This window comes from Kogia breviceps, chromosome 13 (genome assembly GCF_026419965.1).
Source record: "Kogia breviceps isolate mKogBre1 chromosome 13, mKogBre1 haplotype 1, whole genome shotgun sequence".
Lineage (NCBI taxonomy): Eukaryota > Metazoa > Chordata > Mammalia > Artiodactyla > Physeteridae > Kogia > Kogia breviceps.
This window is the reverse complement of record NC_081322.1, coordinates 88,247,029-88,267,001: the sequence shown is the minus strand read 5'-3', so window position 1 is coordinate 88,267,001 and position 19,973 is coordinate 88,247,029. Positions and strand designations below refer to the sequence as shown.

The 19,973-nt window shown below is 44.2% G+C and overlaps 1 protein-coding gene across 6 annotated transcripts in view; it reads left to right on the top strand.

The window, feature by feature from the left end:
- PDE10A (phosphodiesterase 10A) overlaps nt 1-19,973 on the top strand; it is a 566,819-nt gene that overhangs the window by 531,650 nt on the left and 15,196 nt on the right. For all 6 annotated transcript variants that reach the window (XM_067011128.1, XM_067011129.1, XM_067011132.1 and 3 more), the window contains 3 exons: nt 1,712-1,867; nt 11,007-11,179; nt 19,177-19,288. In XM_067011128.1, the coding sequence (XP_066867229.1) occupies nt 1,712-1,867; nt 11,007-11,179; nt 19,177-19,288 (441 nt within the window). The remainder of the gene's footprint in view (nt 1-1,711; nt 1,868-11,006; nt 11,180-19,176; nt 19,289-19,973) is intronic.

Genomic DNA, 19,973 nt, shown 5'->3' with positions numbered 1-19,973 from the left:
AAACCAGCGCGGCTCGGCGAGCCGAAGGCAGCAGCAGGGCGCAGGCGCAGTGCCGCTCTGGGGCTTTCTGCGGGCGCCGGCCCCGCGGCAGGTGGCGCCGCGCGCTCCGGCTTCACGCCCTCCTCGGGTGCTCCCGGGGCCCCTGTCCAGAGCCGCCTCGCCAGTTCCCCTGGTCCCAGAGGTCCCTGGCCTCGCGGTTCTTCCCTCCGCCCCCTCCGTTAACTCGCTCCCTCCGCGCCGGGTCCTCCGCAGGCTCTGCATCCCGTGCGGGTCGCAGGCTGTGACCTCCACCTCACTGCACCCTCCGCCTCTGCCTCTCTGCTCGGCTCCCTCCGGATTTCCAGGCTCTTCTTTGCCGCCGGCCCCTGGTGGAGTCGCTGTGCTGGCCGCCTGCAATCCCTCTCCTCCCCTTTTCTCGGAAACCAGCTCCATCACCGCCCCCCCCCCCCCAGAAAAATGCTGTGGTCCAGGGGCCGTGCGGGTCCAAGGGTCAGGGCTCAGTTTTCCTCTTTGCTTCGCTGTTCTCACGTGGCTCCCAGGACCCCCAGCACCCTCGGTTCCCGAGGCTCCTCTAGCCCGCTCCCCCGTCAACTTTCCCTTCTCAGTGACGACCCCGTCCCTCAGCGTCTGAGGCTGATGACCTGACCCTCAGGCTTGGCTTCCCCTCCCTCGATCGCCGTCCTGCCCTCCTTTCTTCTCATGCCCAGCCTGCCAGAAAGCTCTGTTGATTCTGCCTGCAGAATCTTCCAGACTTTAGTCATGTCTCCTCAGCCTGCGTTGCTAGCGGCCTGGTCTAAGCTTCTGTTAGGTTTTGCCTGGGTCACGACGAAAGCCTCCCCCAGTTCTCTCCCACCCTCCTGGAGTCTGTTCTCAATACAGTGGCCAGCGTGGGGATCTTTAAAGAACGTCAGCTAAATGATGTCACTGCTCTGCTAACAACCCCGCCATCGGTCCCTGGATCACAAATAATACAAGATCTTTACCCTCCCTTGCCCTGCCCTGCCCTGCCCTGCCCTGCCGTTCTCTCTGTCCTCCTCTCCCCGCAGCCCCTGCAGTGGTCAGTCCTGGTCATGTGACTGTGGTCATGTGACTCAGGTCCTGTGACTCGCAGGCAGGCTCCCCTGCCAGGATGTGCTGTTGGCTGACAGCCCCCCCCCCCCGGAGCCACCTGCTTCTCCCCTTCACCTGCACCTCTGCCTGCCTGAGGCCCGTCCTAACTGCTGAACATCACAGCCACCCCCCTCTCACCTGTCCCCTCCAGCCTGCTCTTCCTTTTATCTTTTTCTGTACAGTTTGCCATTTTTCACATGCTTTATGATTTACTTGCTATATTCCTCATTTATGATAGCAGTAACATCGTCAGAATGTAATATTGAATAGATTTTTAAGTGAAGAACTGATACTGTCCTCTCCTTTATGCAGACTTGCTTTATCTGTGATTCTTTGGAACATTTGCTTTAATTTGATACCACCAACACTTTTTACCCGAGTCGATCGGGAAAACTCGAGAATAATTTGACTGTTAAGTTCACAAGCAGAAAGACAAAGAAACTGGTTAAAAAAGAAGTTAGATCATCTGTTATTTCGGACATTCATGAGCATGTTGGCTGCATCAGTGACAGAAGTCAGTAGGATGAGAATACGAACCGTAACTTTCCTCGTGTCCCATTTCTTTGTTTTGAACATCTGTGCACTGTGATCTCTCCTTAAGCGCAAGGGACTGCTAATTGCGTGTCTGTGCCATGACCTGGACCACAGGGGCTTCAGTAACAGCTACCTGCAGAAATTCGACCACCCCCTCGCAGCGCTATACTCCACGTCGACCATGGAGCAACACCACTTCTCCCAGACCGTTTCCATCCTTCAGGTGAGGCGCCCAGGGCCGCGTGCCTGCTCGCTGCCCCGTGTGTACGACGGCTTGTCAGAGAGACCCACGGTTTATACGTAAAAGAGGGATGTTCTTCTGGCTTTCTTTAGAAACAGCAGCTACATTTTATCGTAAAACCTTTTTAAAAAGACTTATATATATTTTGCAATCACGTTTGATTTTTAAGTACGTTATACCCTAAGGCAACATTTGTTTCACGTAGTTAATTTAATGATGTTCTTGAGCCAGAATGTGTTGAACAGCGAATCTTGAACATTAGGCAAACAAGATCTTAAGTGCATTGAAGTTCTTTTATTTTTTCTTTTGTGTGTTTTGAAATGGAGTTTTCTTGCTTTTAAGATGTCCTTAGTGACTGATCTGGATGCTGACAGGTCTCCCTGCCTCGTGAGATACGTACGCTCCTTCACTTCACACCTTTTTCACAAAGTCATCTTAACTACGTAACCATCTCCTCGTAACGCTTTGACTCCTCTCACGGACAGTTTTTAAAATGTGACCTGTGTTTGACTTAAGAATAGTGGACCCCGTTTCTTCCTCTCACTGTCAGCACCTCAAAATAGGAAGAGAAATCTCATTAGATCTTCTGATTACGTGTCTACGGAAGGGTTTGGAATTTTCAAGGTCGTGACGCAAAGCCCCTGGCTGTGGGCGTCCTGCGAAGCAGAAAGCTTCCGCCCCTTGGTGCAGTTTTCCTTTCTTGAGTAGCCCAGGCCTGCCATGGCCACCCGGGGCTCTCTTCCTCTCCGTAGCTTCTCCTAGTGAGGCCTCACTGTCCCAGCTGTCCCAGTGATTGGTGGCACTGCACACTCAGATCTTTACAACACCCAGCAGCAGTGACGTGGTCAGGCCCCCTTTCCTCAGGACTGAGAAGGTCAATGGTGAGCTTACTGAAGTGCAGGTGCTCTTCTGATGACCTGCGGGGTAGAGTGAAAGCTCTGTCAGATACGGAGTCATATCCGGCAGCTGGCTGAATGGCCCCCTTGCTCCCGGGCTGGTTCTATCCCTGAAAGCAATAGGTAGTCACCATTTCCGATGTTCCCCTGGCACCAGTACTTTATTTTTTAAATGATGTGTGTTATGTATGTTTGGCTGCATAGATAAATACATACATACATACCTAGAAATTTAAGCAGGATAAAAGATGTGTGTGGATATATGTATATGTGTGTGTGTTTGTATATGTGTGCATGATATAGATATGTGTGTACCTATATATGTGTGTACATAATAGGTGTATATATACACACACATATATATTAACACACACATGCTTTTTGTAAATAGACATTCATAAAATTTTATGACAGTTTATATCTACTTTCCCCTTAGGCTATTTATTTGCCCAGGAAGAAGGGTATATGCCAGAAATGACATCAGAACGCCTTCATTTAGAAAGAATTAGGACTCCCTGGGTCCCATGTCCTAAATGAAGTCATACCTATGACTATGATAGCATTTCTGGCAATTTAATCTGCAGATGAATTTTAGTAGCCTTCATAAAGTTCCCTCAGAAAACCTATTTTAAATATAAGAGAATTAGTTTTTACAGAGGCCAGGATTGCAAAGTACATTGCTGCTGGATGGAATAAGACATAAACTGTGTGATACAGCAGTGATACAAAGCAGAAGGCATGGAGAGGGTCTGACCCAGCCAAGGAAGACTTGCTCCGTTTGCCGCCGTTGACAGTGGAGGTGGCACAGGGCGGTTTGTCCCATTTTCAGCAAACCCTGAGCCACGTGGGGGGCTCCGTGTGACATGATGCGGTGTTCCGAGAATGATCAGGGCGTCATCACTGGAACTCGGGCAGTGAATGAAGTTCAAGCACGCTGTTGGCATCCACAGCGTCGATGGAGGGTAGTTAGATTCTGCGTGTTAGAGAAGGCATTTCAGTCACTGGTGGGAGGAACATGAGGGCACCTTTGTTCTTGTGTCTTTAGAGACGTGAGGTTCTCAACAGACAAATGGGATGGGAAGCCAGCTAGAAGAACCGTCATGGCCGCAGGTTCAGCCCACCAGTTAAAATCTGAGTCTGTATCCTGGCTTGACCCACAACACCCCCTGTGTGAGCTGTGGCAGGGAGAAGCATAGGGGGCATAAACTCGTGGCGCCCTCTTCATGGGCAGCAGGATGGTGGAGGGCTCCTTCATTTTCTGGAAATCTCTAGAATCTGCTGATTGTACATGCTCATGGTAACTCCTCTGAGTTTTGCTTCTCAGATCCATCTCACTGCCTCTTGAAATTCGTTTCAATAGCGAACGTATTTATTCACTGCCTCGCAGCTGCCAGCACACGTTTCAGGCCCGAGGGACGGCGATAACAGAAGCACGGACGCCTGCTGTGTCCACAGCTCCGCCCTCAAGCTGGCCTTCTGGCCACTGCGCCTGGCCGGCCTCCTGGGGTCCGGGCCGTCCTAACAGGCTGTGGCTCTCACGCCTGTGTGTCAGCCCCGGGTACCGTAAGGTTCTGTTGCCGAACGCTTGCACTGCATTTGGCATTCCGCGTGGCCAGAACCGTGCTGAGTTATTTTACAGCTCCCGTGACGGCACCTCACTCACCCCACGGGCCAGCGGCCCTGTTCGAGTCCTTTCCCCCTCACCCTGCCCCCAGCCCCGGCCTCCAAGCCCTGCCAGTTTGAAGTTTTGTCAGGACACCTCCAGCCTTGAGCAATTAAGGTGATTACCTTGGCTGAGAGTAAAGTTGAATTGCAACATCCAGTCACTGAATTATCGGACAGAACAACATGTCATCACATCACACAGACCCCTCTGATAGGTCTGTCCGCTCAGTGGTCGCGGTAGAGAAAGGCTTCTCCTTCGGCCGCCCTCGTGTCCGCAGGCCGTCTTCAGCACTCCGGCTGCACAGAGGATCGCAGTCTCGGAACTGTTCATCCTGGGGCAACGTGGCCAAAGAGGAGATAAAAAAATCCACCGTGATGGGTAGAGACGGCTCCCATGAGGCCTCCTCAGAGCCGTGTGTGCGGCTCTGTGCACGTGTCTACAGACCACAGTCTTGTGAACCCGAAGGCTCACTTTCAGCGTTGTTGCTGCAATTACTTCTGGGATAATCTGGGCGACTGGGGAAGCGTGGGGAAGAGGCCCCCTGTGTGCCCACAGCGAGCTCAGCAGACAGAAGGGGAAGTATATTTACGAGCTATAACCTCCATCCTTCACACACCAGCACTGAGCCATTCCCGGTACAGCGTGGCAGGAAGGGTGTATGTTCGTTCACACTTGCCTTCGCTTCCGTCCCAGTGAGAACGACGCAGTGGGCAGTTCCCACCCTCTGGGAGGAGATTAAGTCAGGAATGAAGTAAGGAGAAATGTGAAAGCATTTAGAGGAAAGATAGGTTCAGATTCTTAGCTTTTGCTGAGCTGCCCCTTGTCTCAGCGTTGGGGCTCAGGACTGGTTTCCCGGTGACTGGGGCCCGGGGCTGCGTGCAGGCCGTGGGGGGCCTTCAGGGGAGATGGAGCTCCCCTCTGGCACCCGTAGTGGATGCCGAACTGGCCCCTCTGGGCGTACAGTCTCCTACATGTCCGTTGAGGGCCTTTCCCGAGGGACGTCCCAAATCCCGCCTTCATTAGACGTTGTCTGTTTGACTGCCTTGCCCCCCGTACTGACCACCATTTCCCCAAACCTGTGGTTCTCAAATTTATCTTCCAAATATACGTCTGAACATGTTATTCTCCTTTTTAAAAGTCACCAGTGGGTCCCATGGCCTCAAGGATAAATTTTGTTTCTTAATTGATATACAAGTCTTTTATGAATGGCCCCTGCCTGTCCAAGGACTACTGTATCTACCGTATTTTTGCAGTTCCAGACCATTTCTTAACTCTGCATCGTCTAGACTTTTCTGTTTTGGTGGCCAGCTTCTCCTTATCTTTAAGGCTCAGCTCAGGCAGTACCTCCTCCGGCGAGAGTATGTTATGACGGCTCCACATAACCGGGGCACGGTGTGTGCCTTTTCCACGTGGCCGCGAGTCCCTTAAACACACGCGTATTCTAGAGTTCTCACGTGGTATTGAAGTTTTCTGTCTGTGAGTCTGGCCTTCCTCTCCTCTGAACTGTAAGTCCGGTGAGGACAGTCGCTGCCCTTCCTTCATCTCCATCCCGCAGGCCTGCTGCCGGCTCTGTGGACGTGGGGGACGGCGGTCACGTGTGGATAAGAACGTGGACCTAAGAGTCAGAGAAGGCAAAACGATGTGTGCCGCGTTGGGCGACTGCTAACTGCCAGGTCCTGTTTGGGGGACACGGAGTAGATATGTCTCCTTAGGACAAAGTGTGTAGGTGGCTCATTGGTAGAGAGTAAGTGGAATGACTTCAGGTGAGGACACTGTTCCGTGTGGACGGTGACAAGATAGTGGGTAAGCTTTGTGTTCTGACCTAAAACTTACCCGTGTATTTTTATTGAGCAACGGCGATAGGACCATTAGCGTTCGAATATTAAATCCGTTTTAATGTTCATTGAACATTCCTTTATTTAATATTCGTAATTAATGTTCACTTTAATAGTCTAATTATATTTCATAATAAGATGTTAATGATTATTTTGAATATTGAAGCTACCCTTTTTCTGTCTTTGGCCTTCTGTGAATACCCGACGTTAGGTACGCAGAAGTCAAAATTTTAGAAAACAGACCAATTAGGAATGGTTATTCTCATTATTAAGAAAAATTTCTCGTCATTCCATTAACCTTAAATCGTCTAGTGCTTTTGAAATATGTTTACATTTTTTTAAAGTTACCTTTATCCCAACACTTTGGGATCCCACGACATTTTCATTACGTTTTATAGCAGTAGCATTTCTGTGACACGGCCAGATCCATCTGCAGTGGGTAGAATTTACTGTTGTCTGTTGCAATTATAGCAAAATAGTTGTACTTACACTCAACACTGTCCCTACTTCTAGACTAAGGTGTATTAATTTATTTCAGACGTTAGCCTAAATCTGTCCTTTTCTACAGATGTATTCTGAATAGATAGAAGTGTTCTCTGGCGGTCCAATTCAATTCTGGGCGTATCGGTTTGTTTCCTTGTTTCTCCTTCTCTCTCTCCCTGTTTCAACTCTGAATGCAGAAGTTCCACTGGGAGGTTTTATCATCATCACCACCACCCTCGTGGTAATCATTTCATCGTTTATTAGGTACTTCCTATATACCAGAAACGTAAGAATTTTGCACGTGTCAGTACCTTTGATTTTTATGGTATCCTATGAGACAAGTATTATTATTCATTTCCATTTTACAAATAAGAGTCATGTGCATCAGAGAGGTTAACTAACTGGTTCGTTGTCACACAGCTAGTAGGGGGCAGAGGATATTAAAAATCAGAGTTGTTTGACTCCAAAACTTGTGTTCTTAATTACAGTACTCTCATGTTTCCTAGTATATGGTTTGATGCAGTGGACAATTGAATGTCAAAATAAGTATTATGTATCTTTTAAAGGCATCATTGTTGTGAATGCTTGAAGCAATTAGTTGTGTCGTTGATTTTTTTCGTCCTGAAGCCCCAGAATGATTCAGCGGCTTCCTGTTGCCCTGTGGCAGTGATTCACAGCCCAGTAGGGGCAGGGTTGCTTGGGAGTGAGGCCTGGACTGGCTGGCGTTGCAGATACTGAAGTGTGAGCTCCAGAGCCCTTCCAGGAGAATCTCCTTTGTAGAGCTCAGCACAGTAGGGCTTTGGGGAGAATTCCGTATGATTAATGGTAATATTTTAAAAGCGTGCTGAGGAAAGATAGATCATCCGCCCTTCTGCCTCTGTTCTGAACCACCTCCACCGATGCTGTCACTGGAGGGACTGCTCTAAACCCACCTCCGTAATCCTCAGCGGCTCCTTATTACTTTCCATGTCATATTTCAGTTCTGCATCCAGGCGTTTTCCAAAAACGTTTACTTTAGTTCTTACCATTTCTGTATTAAATTTGCCTCTACCGTACGGAAGTGTTTGGGCTTCCGCCAGACACTCAGGGTCCCACGCTCTCCTCCTGTTCCTCTGACTGGCCCTTCAGAATTCACGTCACCACCAAGAAGAGCGTCCCATGTGCTCGCATGGCCTTCACTTCCCTCATTTGTGGGGACCGTGCCGCTCTATTTTTTGTGTACCACTGAACAGTGAACGCCGTAAAAAAAAATGAACTTATGTTGTTTAGGACCTTGGATATCGTCGGTACTAAGCTACTAATATCCTTACCCAAAGTGAAACACTACAGACTGAATATGTGCTCAATGAGACATACATTCCTCATTTTGTGGGAAAGATACAGCTATGGCAAGAAAGCAGGGCTCCAACAGTGAGTCAGAATGCTGAGAATCCTTAGACCCATCATGTTTGAGACTTAGGAGGGACCTTAAAGACCATCCACCTTAAAGCCCTTAAAGTGTGTCCCCGAGAAGTCTCTCAGCATCAGGACCGTTTCCGCGTTGTTTACATTCTCTCTCGTACACGTCTCACAAATCGCAGCTACTTAAGCAGCCGAGCCTTTACAAACAGAGCCCACTCGTAAGCTTTCACAGACCAAAGAATTTTATGCTCCTTACCTGTTTTGGGCCTTTAGAAACATTGCTGGGTATAAAATGCTTGTTATTTTATGCTTGATTGATACAACATGGGATCAACTGCCTTGAATTAATATAAGCTTTAAACAACGTAACCTGGAATATTAGTTATAATAAACTTACCAGTTGGTATATGAAAGCATCTTATTATTTTATGAGGTTTGATTACCTTGTTGACTAATGTGAAGTTGGAGCTTTCAAAGCATTTTCAGCTGTTCATCTGCTGTGCTTGGTTGCGTATCCCCCTTATTGTCTTTTGTTTTGTAGCAAAGTGTTGATAAATATATACATATTCTCTTGAAAGGACGGGGCCATTTATTGTTTGTTTATCATTTATTCCCTTTACTCTTGTAAAATGTTGAAGGAAGCAGTCCAGCTGTTCATTATAAAGGTTCACTGCTGAACTTTTCCACCTAGTTTCCCTTGAATATCGAAAAGTGAGGTAAAAAAAGAAATAATGAATCTGAAATAGCCAGCAGACTATACAGATCCTTTAAAATGGGTGTTACTTTGTCTTAGATCATGGACACTTTTGAGAATCTGATGAAAACGTGTGTTTATGGATGACACACTCAACATACTATATACGGTTGTAGTGAGTTCATTGCTCTGTGGTCCCCAAGAGAATTTATAGAACCCAGGCTGAGAAGTCCCTATTTTAGAGAGGTTAAAACGTAAAATCCAACAGTATGTGAGAATATTTTACGTGCTGTAGTTTAATAGTTTGTTGGTGATAGAATAAATCATATAATTATATACCACGCGTGATTCCTCTTCAGACGACCTGCCAAGAGCAGATGTGTGCCCGAGTGCCAGCCAAGCACATCCAATGTGGACCATGTTTATGAGGTGGGAGCCCGGGTCACAAGGCATTAAGTGTGGAAGCAGAGGCCAGCTGCTTTACTTGAGTTATGATCAAAGCAAAGCAGCTTTCTTAGCTCCAGTCAGAGTCAAGATTTCTTTCTTGTAACTTTGTACAATACAAGTTTAGAGTTGAGGTTGAAAGGGGCTCGGAAGTTAGTTACCTTCCCAGGGATTAAATCCCCGCCCCTTGTCCCCCGTCAGTTACTAACCAACCTGTGTTTTGAATGTTTCCACAAACAGCATCCCATGCATAGTTCACCTGGTAACTCTGAACATTTAGATGGTTCTTCCTTGTGTTGAGCTGAAGTCCTGTCCTTATCACGTCCACCTCTTTGGCCCTGTTGTATTTATGAAGGCAGCTTCAAATGAGATTACATTACTAAAAATTACTGAAATAACCAGTTTATATAAGTACTGCAGTTTTTCTTTAGTCAAATAAAAATGTTGTGAATGCTTCATTTCAATTAGATATCAAAGATTTATTTAAATTTTATAATTTGAAAGTGCAATCATGTGTTTGAAAGTGCTTTATAACCTTAGAGCATTCTACAAACATGTCCTTACTATTATCATTGTCTGAAAAAGAACCAGCTAGAACTAACTCCATTTATCATAGGATAATTTAAATATAATACCTTAAAAGTAAATAATACAGGAACATTCTGATAACTGAAAATGAATGTGGCACATACAACCTTGTTTCAGAGTAATAAGAAGCAGACAATATCTTGGTGAGATGTCTGATTTTGTAAAGAAATATACTTGAATAATTTCAAGTTTGTCATGCAATTTATCACTCAATATATGTAACTTAAGACAAGCAGAAACAATTAAAAATCAGTCTATAGTACAACTGTGTTGACTAATGAATCATGAAGAAATAATTGATGAACCCACAAATTGAATCTCTACCTTTTTTTGTTTGAACAAAAATGACCCGTTTTAACCTCAACTACAAATAAAACTTAAAATCCAGAGGAAGAAATTATTGGAAAAAGTTCTTTAAAGATTCATATACAGAAGAAGAATTATGAGAAAACAGAATCCAAATGACCAGTGTTTGGTCTTGTTTAGGGTGATGATCTGCTGGGCCCATCTCCCATGAGGACAGAAGACAGGATGGCCTTACAGTTTTTGCACCTCAGGGATTTGTGCTTTATGTAAAAGCATTCTTGCCTGTAGGGAGAGTTTTTAATATGCCTAAATTTTATGTTCAGGTCCTGGGACATTTTCTTCTGTGATACAGAGAAAATAGTTTATTAATCATTAGGCTTGCGGAAGTGGACAAAGATATAGATGACTTTTTAAGTCCATTAATTTCCAGTATAATGTGAAAATTACTGAAGTTCTTAATTAGTTTAAAAGGAAAAGTTTTTTACTTAAATATTTTACATATTCCAGTCCTTTAATTCCTTACTAGAAATATCCCCAAACTACGTGAATATTTAAATCACTGGGATTTTATGGTGGGAAACGTTACATAGTTTAAATGGTTCATTTAAGTGGTAGCTTCATTGTTGTTGTATCGCGGAGACAAACCAAAACATTAATTTCATTAGTCATGTCAAACTATCCTTTTGTTCCCCCAAAACCCGTCCCGACCAAATGCCATTGACTGACTGTTGTTTCAAGTAACTGAAAATGTCATTAGATTGGAGCTTGTGCTTGTTATTGGTGGTGTTTATTTGTATTTTTTCCCTAGTTGGAGGGGCACAATATCTTCTCCACCCTGAGCTCCAGTGAATATGAACAGGTGCTTGAGATCATCCGCAAAGCCATCATTGCCACAGACCTTGCGTTATACTTTGGAAACAGGAAACAGTTGGAAGAGATGTGCCAGGCCGGATCGCTAAACCTTAATAATCAATCACATAGGTAAAAATAATTTTTGCAAGTTTAGTAGCCCAGGAAGTGTTATTTGGAATAAATTTATATTTAAAAACAAAAATGTAATTTGGCATAAATTTATATTTGAAAAAAGAAATGTATAAAGAATTTATGTGGTTTTTTTTGTTTGTTTTATATGCACTTTATATTTACTTTGGATATTTCGTTATTTGACAAGGTTGCTGACAATGTATTGTGAAGGTAACTAAAATATGAATTAGAATTTAAACTGGTCACATAGGAATGGGTACTTTTAAAGGGAAGTCATTTTCCAAGAGGCGTCTCCTTGAATTTGTCACAGTCCAGCCTTTGGTCATTGACCTCACAGACTCAAAAGCAAATGAAAATGGATTCGTCCGAATCCAGATCCTATTAACCAAGCCAATGTGATTGATATAGAAAACCCGAATTCCATTTTATTGATCTGCAAACAGACGTTCTAGTTATAAGCATCAGAATATTGGCGTTCAGCGTGGTCACAACCTTTAAGGAAGCCAAGTGACAATCCAAAGTTGGTTTGAACGTGGGGTCGGGACAGAGAGAATGAGATTCCTTAAATGTTCTAAGGCATCAGGCTAAGGCAGTTTGATTCCTTTTTTTCTGAGAAGGCGTGACTTGCCCGCTGGATTCAGAAATGTGTCAGGTGTTTCCACTGTGCGCCTGTCCACCCATCTGTCCATTAGATCTCAGTCCACCGGCTAAAACACCTCTTGGCCTTGCCGGTGTGTAGGCGGTTACCACCAGCTTTTCTTTGTAGGGCTTTCCTTTTGCTGTTTCCATGTCTGACTGAGTCCATCTTAAGTGATGCCATCTTTATCTTTAGATTTGGGAACACTTGTTTATCGGTTCATTCTAGTCTTCCTGAGCTTGAATCTATTCTTTTTTGCTCAGGTGCTTTGTGTACCTCCTCTGTGATCCATTAAGGTACTGGTCATAACATCTCTGTCTAGAGAAATCAGCTTTCAGTTCTTAGAAGCAGTTCACTCAGGTGCCCCAAACGCAAAACATTAGGTCTACAAATGACTATAGACAGATACATAATAAATAAAGTTGACCTCTTCAAGAATATGATCATCCGAGTTTTTATGGGGAACCTTCTTTGAGGAAAAAAATATACATCTTAATTTTACAGAGGGCAGTCTGGACACATTGCCAGCACCCTCCCAGGGCCGGCAGAGGGGTCAGTGTCAAGCAGGACAACGCACCCTCTTCCTCCTGCAGCCCAAGGGATGCGTGTGCTTTACAGTCTTCATGTGTCTGGAGAAACGGGTGTTTGTCCACAGTTCTCTTTCTTATGGCACTTATAAGACTGGAGAAATATGTGCTGGGCTAAGGTATCCTTTGGCTTGCTGAAAACTATGTGTATACATTGCTTTTAAGTTATAAATAAGAGTCATGTAAGTAGTAACAAGTTTCTTGCATATGATTTTAGCAAAATGATTACAATAATAATATTCTTATAACAGAAAAATTAAAAAGCTAATTGCAAGTAATATTATACTTGGTGCTTAATGCATATGTACATGTTAGTGGTGTATACTGTATAGTTATGATGATTAAATAATTTTAAAGGTGTTGCATATTTGTTTTAAGAATTCAAAGAGTGCAGGTACATACAAGAAAAACAAGAATAGAGTCGTCCGTAGGTGTTCGTTCCCGGAGCCCCTGCGGGTACCAGAATACGGGTATTACGTCCCTTGTATAAAATGGCCCTGGACGATGAACAGGGTCACTCTCCCGTCCGCGCAGCGCGGATGAGAGACCCGGGGATCCGCTGGGTCCTGTTCTGCAGAACCAACAGAACCATGCAGTCTCCTCTGTTTATTCTAAGCTGTTTATATGCACAAGCATACGTCTTTAAACCAAAACGTGATTACAGGCCTTCCTCGGTATCCACAGGGGAGGTGTTCCAGGACACGACCTGCATAACAAAATCAGTGGATGTTCAAGTCCCTCAATCCCTTCGTCGGCCCTCGGCCCTCGTATCCGTAGGTTCCGCCTGTACAGATTCAGGCGACATAGTACAGGATCCGAGGTCGGTTGAATCTGCGGATGCAGGACCCGCAGATGAGCGGGGCCGACGGTATACCAGATGCTTGCCTATTTTTAAGAGTTATGGGACATCACATAGTACGGAGGACTAGCTAAAGGCTCACTAAACCTTCCTCCCATTGATCGGATGTTTCTAGAATTTTGCACCATACATAATTCTGCAATAAACTCTTATAAAGTCACCTACTGTCCTTTAAAAATATTTATCACATCACATATGGTGCTAGAAATGTAGATACATGTTAAATTTTCTAAAAGGACTGTAGAAATTCACACCTCTCCTCACATAGGGTGAAAACTGTTTCTCTTTAAGTATGCCATTCTCTGACAACTCCCTGATTAAAGACCTTTTCATGTTTGTTGACTTTGTTCCTACTTCTGTTTGTTCACAACTTTTGTTGAATTCTTTACTTTTTTTATAAATCAGTTTGCATTCTATATTTTTGTTAAGGATGTTAACATTTTCTCTGTTATATGTTCCAAACATTTTCTTAGGTGCTTTTCCAAAGTTTTATTTAGATTTTGTTTTAAATACAGTCTCCTTGTAGCATTTTGTCAACGTGACACCAGTGATCTGTCTTTACCTGCAGGAGTAAATGTACGAGGGCCTTGTTCTGCTAGGTGTGTGTTTTATGTTTCAGCCGAAGAACGTGAAATGTAGGGAAACTAATTTCTAGCATTGAAATCACTGATGTCTTCACTTGATTTAAAGTAACACAGAGTTGCCCGTGTTAGGAGGTCAGAGTTATCAACTCTGGGACTAACACAGGGATTCTGTTAGGCAAAGAAATGTTGAAGTTAGAATATGTTTTTAATAACAGCAGATCCCTCTGTGAGACACATTTGCTCAAGACTGATTCTGCATTGACATATCATTTCGTTTCCTCTCTTCTTAATGGTGTTTTTCAAAAAGCAACACAGGGTTCCACAAAAAGAAGAATTGAGAACTTAAAGTTTATTGAGTGAGATCATCACTATATCATGCTGATGTTTCTATTAAAGAGTTATTATCTGTGTCTTTGGAAACAGTAAGATTCTAAAATCTTATCTATGATTTTGGTTCTGCACCTGTTCAAATAATATTCTCAGAATCTACAGCACCCTTAGTTCAGTTTAATGTTTAATGAATTAACCAAAATAGGTCATATTATGAGAGAAGTACAGTAGTTTTTATAGACATGATTTAAGTTACCCAGTACAGTGATTTAAAATTCCTTGAAGACAAGTTTTAAAACAAGAAAAAAAAAATCATTAAAATGATAATTTAAGGGAAAAAGGATTTAACCTAGTCTCTTTTCACGTGCTGTGTATGACCTAATTTTAAAATAAAGCAAAGGGATTCAAAGAAGGCGAGATGACAGTTTCTAAGGGAAGCATCCACGTGCACACCCCCAAGCTCTTGCTTTTATTTAACCACTTGACACGCCACTTTACTGACCTGCTCTAACAGTTACAGTTAAGATGCCTCCTGATAGAAGTCTGGTCTTTGATCAGCTCTTTCCATATGCACACTCGAAGATAAGCAGGACGTGCGTTTGTTTTCTTTTTTTTTTCTGTTGTATTGGTGACAATCTTGTGCTGGATCCGCAAAGCCTAATGGCATAGATTTCCTTAGATTAGTAGAAATGTTGGCTTTAAATTCATTTTTCTATTTCCGTGCAATTTAATATGTCAGTGGTTCAGATTTCGAATGTGTTTTTCTGTGTGAACAACAGCTTTTTAGCTCCCCCTCTGGGCTACTCCCAAGTGCCGGGCGGCCTCCTTTCGGCCCCCAGATCCACTCAGCTCGTGTCCCACTTTGACCCACAGGGGCGAGTCACCCGGCTCCCTTGCTCTCCCTCCATCTGCCATCTGGACTCAGCCACGGGTGGCGCTGACACGAGATCAGAGGGCAGGAGGAGAGAAGAGTTGGTGTGTTCCTTGCCCTCGTTTCTTCCCTGTGGGTCCCCGGTTTAATAGCGCCTCTGGGGGCAAGACCTGAGGCCCTTGCTAGCTGTCCTTTGTCCCTCCAGGCCCAGGGTGGGAACCTGACCGCTATCACTGGCCCTCAGTGCCTTACTATTCCTTGGTTTCCCTCCAGGCCATGCGAATAGTCCGTTCAGTCAGTCCTCCAATTCTCCTGGGTGTGTGTCATCTGTCTCATGTCAGGATCCTGGCTGATATAGAACCTTGTATTGAAGTAGGTATTAAAGTTACTGTGTTTTACAGCTGGGCTATGTTTCTAAATTTTTCTCTCACTTAAAGACTTAGTTGGTATGCGGGAGGTTGCAATGAGGTCAGAGCCTAGTAAACAGTGAGAGTAGAGAATCAGAGGTACTGAATATTACATATTTCCAGCTCACTGTGGAAATCCAGCCAGCCTTTCAGTCTTTTTGAATTCCAGTTCTTCACAGAAGTGAGAAATTGTAATAATGCTCATAGGAGAATTCATTCTTTGTTTATCTTCACAGTGCTACCCGAAATCTTTTATAAAGCTGCTTGTATGGTTCACCTGCGTGGCTCTACTTCTCTTCCAAGAGGACATCGTATCCTCGGCTAACTAACTTTACAGAGTCTGTGGCATGGGATGAGGGGGGCAGGGGAGGGTGCAGTGAGGGAGAGCTGGGGCTTCCTTTTCGGCCACCCGTAACTCACCTGAAATCCTGCAGGCTGTGTGGTTTCTTTCCTCTCCCATTTGTAAAGTTCTGTGATGCTATGGTCGTGGGATGTGGGAAGAGAATTTTAAAATAGGCTGTGGCTCTGGGAAGGCAGACGGACGCGCTGGCGAGAGGCGCTCGCCTTCAGGTCGGAACCTCTGCTCGCCTGTGACACGTGCTGGGTTTCAAGCTGCTCGACCCGGTCTGGGATGATGCTGGGGGGTGGGGAGAAGGGAGGAGGGAAGGACAGGGAGAGAGACGTCTCTCATTGTAACTCCTGTGGATGGTAACGTATTCCAGCTTGGCTCTGCCGATAACGACTCAAACCCTCCTCCTTTCTTTGTCTCCACTACTGTCCCCTTAATTCAAGCTGCCGCCCTCGCGCATCTGGACTGCCGTGTGTTCTCCTAAACGGCCTCTCGGCAACCTCCCTCCCCCTACAATGCTACAGTTCATCCTCCTCTGGGCAGAGCTGAGGGATCCCTTTAAGAGTGTGTCATGTTGCTCTTCTGCTCACAGCGGCCGGCATCTCGCCGTCAGACTTGGTCCTGTCTTGTCTGGAGACTTAGCAGCGGCCTGGCACCTCCTCGCTCCTGCGTCTCTGCCAGGCTGGCTTTCTCGCTGTTCCCCCGGCACACCTCACCTGTTGCCATGTTAGGACTCGTACGCACACCGCCATCTCTGCTGGACTCTCTCTCTCATCTTCATATTTTTGCCTCTCTTAAAATATTTATTTATCTATTTGTTTGTCTGTTTGCACTGGGCCTTAGTGGTGGCACGTGGGCTCCTCAGTTGCGGCACGTGAACTCTTAGTTGCGGCGCGCATGCGGGATCTAGTTCCCTGACCGGGGATCAAACCCGGGCCCCCTGCATGGGGAGCGTGGAGTCTTATCTTCCCTGCACCACCAGGGAAGTCCCCTAAAATATTTTTTATATAGACTTGTTGAGTGAAAATCTTTACCTTATTTTCTACTTCTCCCCGTTGGAACATTAGTTCTACAAGAGCAGTGCGTATTTTGTTTATTATTTTCGCGGTGCCTGATACATACAGGCATTCAAAACTTTCTGGAATAAATGAATGTGGTCACCCTCCCCCCCCCCCGAAATTATGCCCGTAGGAAGCATCTGTGGTAGAGGCATCGTGTCGTGCTCTTAGTCAGGAGGCTGTGCAAGGTCAAACCAAGAGCACACTTGGCAGAGACTCCATCCCTTTCACAGTTGGTTCTTGGAACGCATTACGAATTAGGTCTCTATACCATTAGGTCTATATTCCACTGAGAAAGAAAGAAAACAATTCCAATTCAGGTTAATATTTCTGGAAAACCATGACCATCCAGCTGATGTGTCATGGAGAGTCAAAAATGAGTAATTTTTATTTATTAAAGGCATTTAGTACAAATGTTCTTATCTGTCTTATTTTTTACTTGTTTGGTTAACAGTACAATACTCTTAAATTGTTTTGTCTAAGTAATTTTGATAGTGACATCTAAAGGATAACTAGGTTATGAGCTTTTCAACCCCGGTAGTGGCAATGCTACCTACGGAATCACATCCAGTGAGAAAGCTGTGGCTCCAGCTTTCCAGTGCCCGGTTCTATTAACAGTTTTTCATAGATTTATGAGGTAAGAAATCTTTTTTGAGATAAAGCTTATTACAATATGTAGCCAAAAGAAATAAATGCTGATTTTTTTGTGTCAATATAGATCGAATGAGATTGAATTATTTCTATCTCATGAAATAATTATTTGTTAACAAAATAATAGGGTTTTTTTCATGTTCTATTTCTGTTTAAATGAATTCATCTGTTGAGCAAACAGATAATATACTTGTTGCTTTAGAAGCCCAAATCCAGAAATAAATATTCTTCTTTTAAACCACAAAGTGCTTAGGAAACGACCTCATCAAGAAACCATGGGGTTTCCTGATCATTTTAAGGGATTTGCATCTTCACATGGCATTTGTTTGGGGGTCACAGGAAGGGGACATTAAGTCTCATTGACGTTTTTAAAGTTATCTAGTCTTCCCTGTTAGAGACATGATACCCTTTGGACATGTAATGAAAAGTAAAGTTGTAGAAGATACTATTTAATTAGGCCAATGGGCTAAACGAAATTGGCTGATGGGAAATGAAAGAACCTTACGAGTGATTGACATGAAAGGAACCTGCTTTGGGGACACCGCTAAATCAGAGACTCTGCCCCCGCGACAGACAGATGCTCTTACTATGCAGTGGGCCCGGTGGGCAGGCTCAGGACCCAGGGAGTACTGTGCCCACGGATGGGGATTGTCTGTGCGCCTCCAGGAAATAAGGCAGCCTTGAGCAGCTGTGGGGTCCTCAGACGCATTAGAATTTAGGTAGGAGCTGGAATTATGACATCTTCTCACTTGTTATGTGGTTTTGTGTCTTTCTCGATAATTTGCCTTTTATTATTATGTAATTTGCTTTGTAAAAGTTAGTGTCAGTAATATTAAAACCTCTTAATAACTAGTACTTAGTGCCACCATTAAGTGTAGACTTCATTTAGGATAACCGCATGTCACTAGACTAGATGCATTAACATTATAGGGGATATGTCTGTTTGAATTCTTTTAAGAAATTGTTATCTTTCTCCAAGAGGAAATATTAAACTAAACCATATTTAGAATAAAAAAAATCAGACCTAGAACACATCGTTGTGAGTGCAAAGCAATTGAAAAGAAAACTTTCAGTTGGGAAGTTGGAGCTTGTAAAGTGTTTGGCGACCTCACATTTCTCAGCAAGCGTGGAGATGGGAGAGAATTCTGGAAATCTACATCTACTCTGGCCTTGTCTTGAGCCAGTTACACCTTGAAAAACTCATTTCATTTATTTGCACCTCAGATTTTCCTTATATAAAATGAAGGGATAGGGACTTTTTTCTTCAAGGTTTCTTCTCACTCTAAATTTCCAAAATTCCATGAAAGTCAAAATCTGGTTTGCAGCAGTAAAATATAGCAGGGGATTTAGATGGTATCAGGGCCATGCCCACAGAATATTTTATTTCGATAGTAACAACGGGGCAGCAGGAACACAGGATATACTCTTCGTGGAACTAGGGACAGAAGTGACTGATGTTCTTACAATTAAAGCTACACTGTTCTTTAATTCTTAATGTCCTTGCCTGTTGGTTGTATCTGCTCTGTAATGCTACCGTTCCCCCATCATGAAGCGATGCCCACTTTAGGCCTCACTCATTCCTGAAAATACAGAAGTCTTTCCAGTTGTTCTTATAAATTTGCAAATGCTGCAGTGACCAGTTTTATATTATTGTGTTCTAGAGACCGTGTCATTGGTTTGATGATGACTGCCTGTGATCTTTGTTCTGTGACAAAGCTGTGGCCAGTAACAAAACTGACGGCAAACGATATATATGCAGAATTCTGGGCTGAGGTATGTCCTTGATTTTTATATGAACATAGATAATATCAAGAAATGAGAAACAATTGGGAAGAAATTAAATATAAGGATAATTTAGTAACAGTATCTTAGTTGCTCATGTTGCTAGTTACTTAAAAAAACTATTGTTTAGGGCTTCCCTGGTGGTGTAGCGGTTGAGAGTCCGCCTGCCGATGCAGGGGACGCGGGTTCGTGCCCCGGTCCGGGAAGATCCCACATGCCGCGGAGCGGCTGGGCCCGTGAGCCATGGCCACTGAGCCTGCGCATCCGGAGCCTGTGCTCCGCAACGGGAGAGGCCACAACAGTGAGAGGCCCGCGTACCGCAAAAAAAACCAACCAAACAAACAAACAAAAAGCTATTGTTTAGCATTTTTACAGGTATGAAGTAAGAACAGTCATTCTGTTACATCTGACTTGAATATGTGTGTAAATTCTCTGATCTCCACTGAAATAGTTCAGGAACTGATTCCCTGAACAGTAGTGCAACAGTTTTCCTTATTTAATAGCCAATCTTTTGTCATCCATCCAATAAACCATATTAGGCCATCTCCTTTATGGCAGCCACTGGAAAACGTACCAAGAGGGACCCACAGTATCACAGGCTTTATGTGCCTGCAGCTAGAGATCCGAGAGACTAATCACGTTGTGCCATAGAAGCTGAGACTCTGTAAATATACCC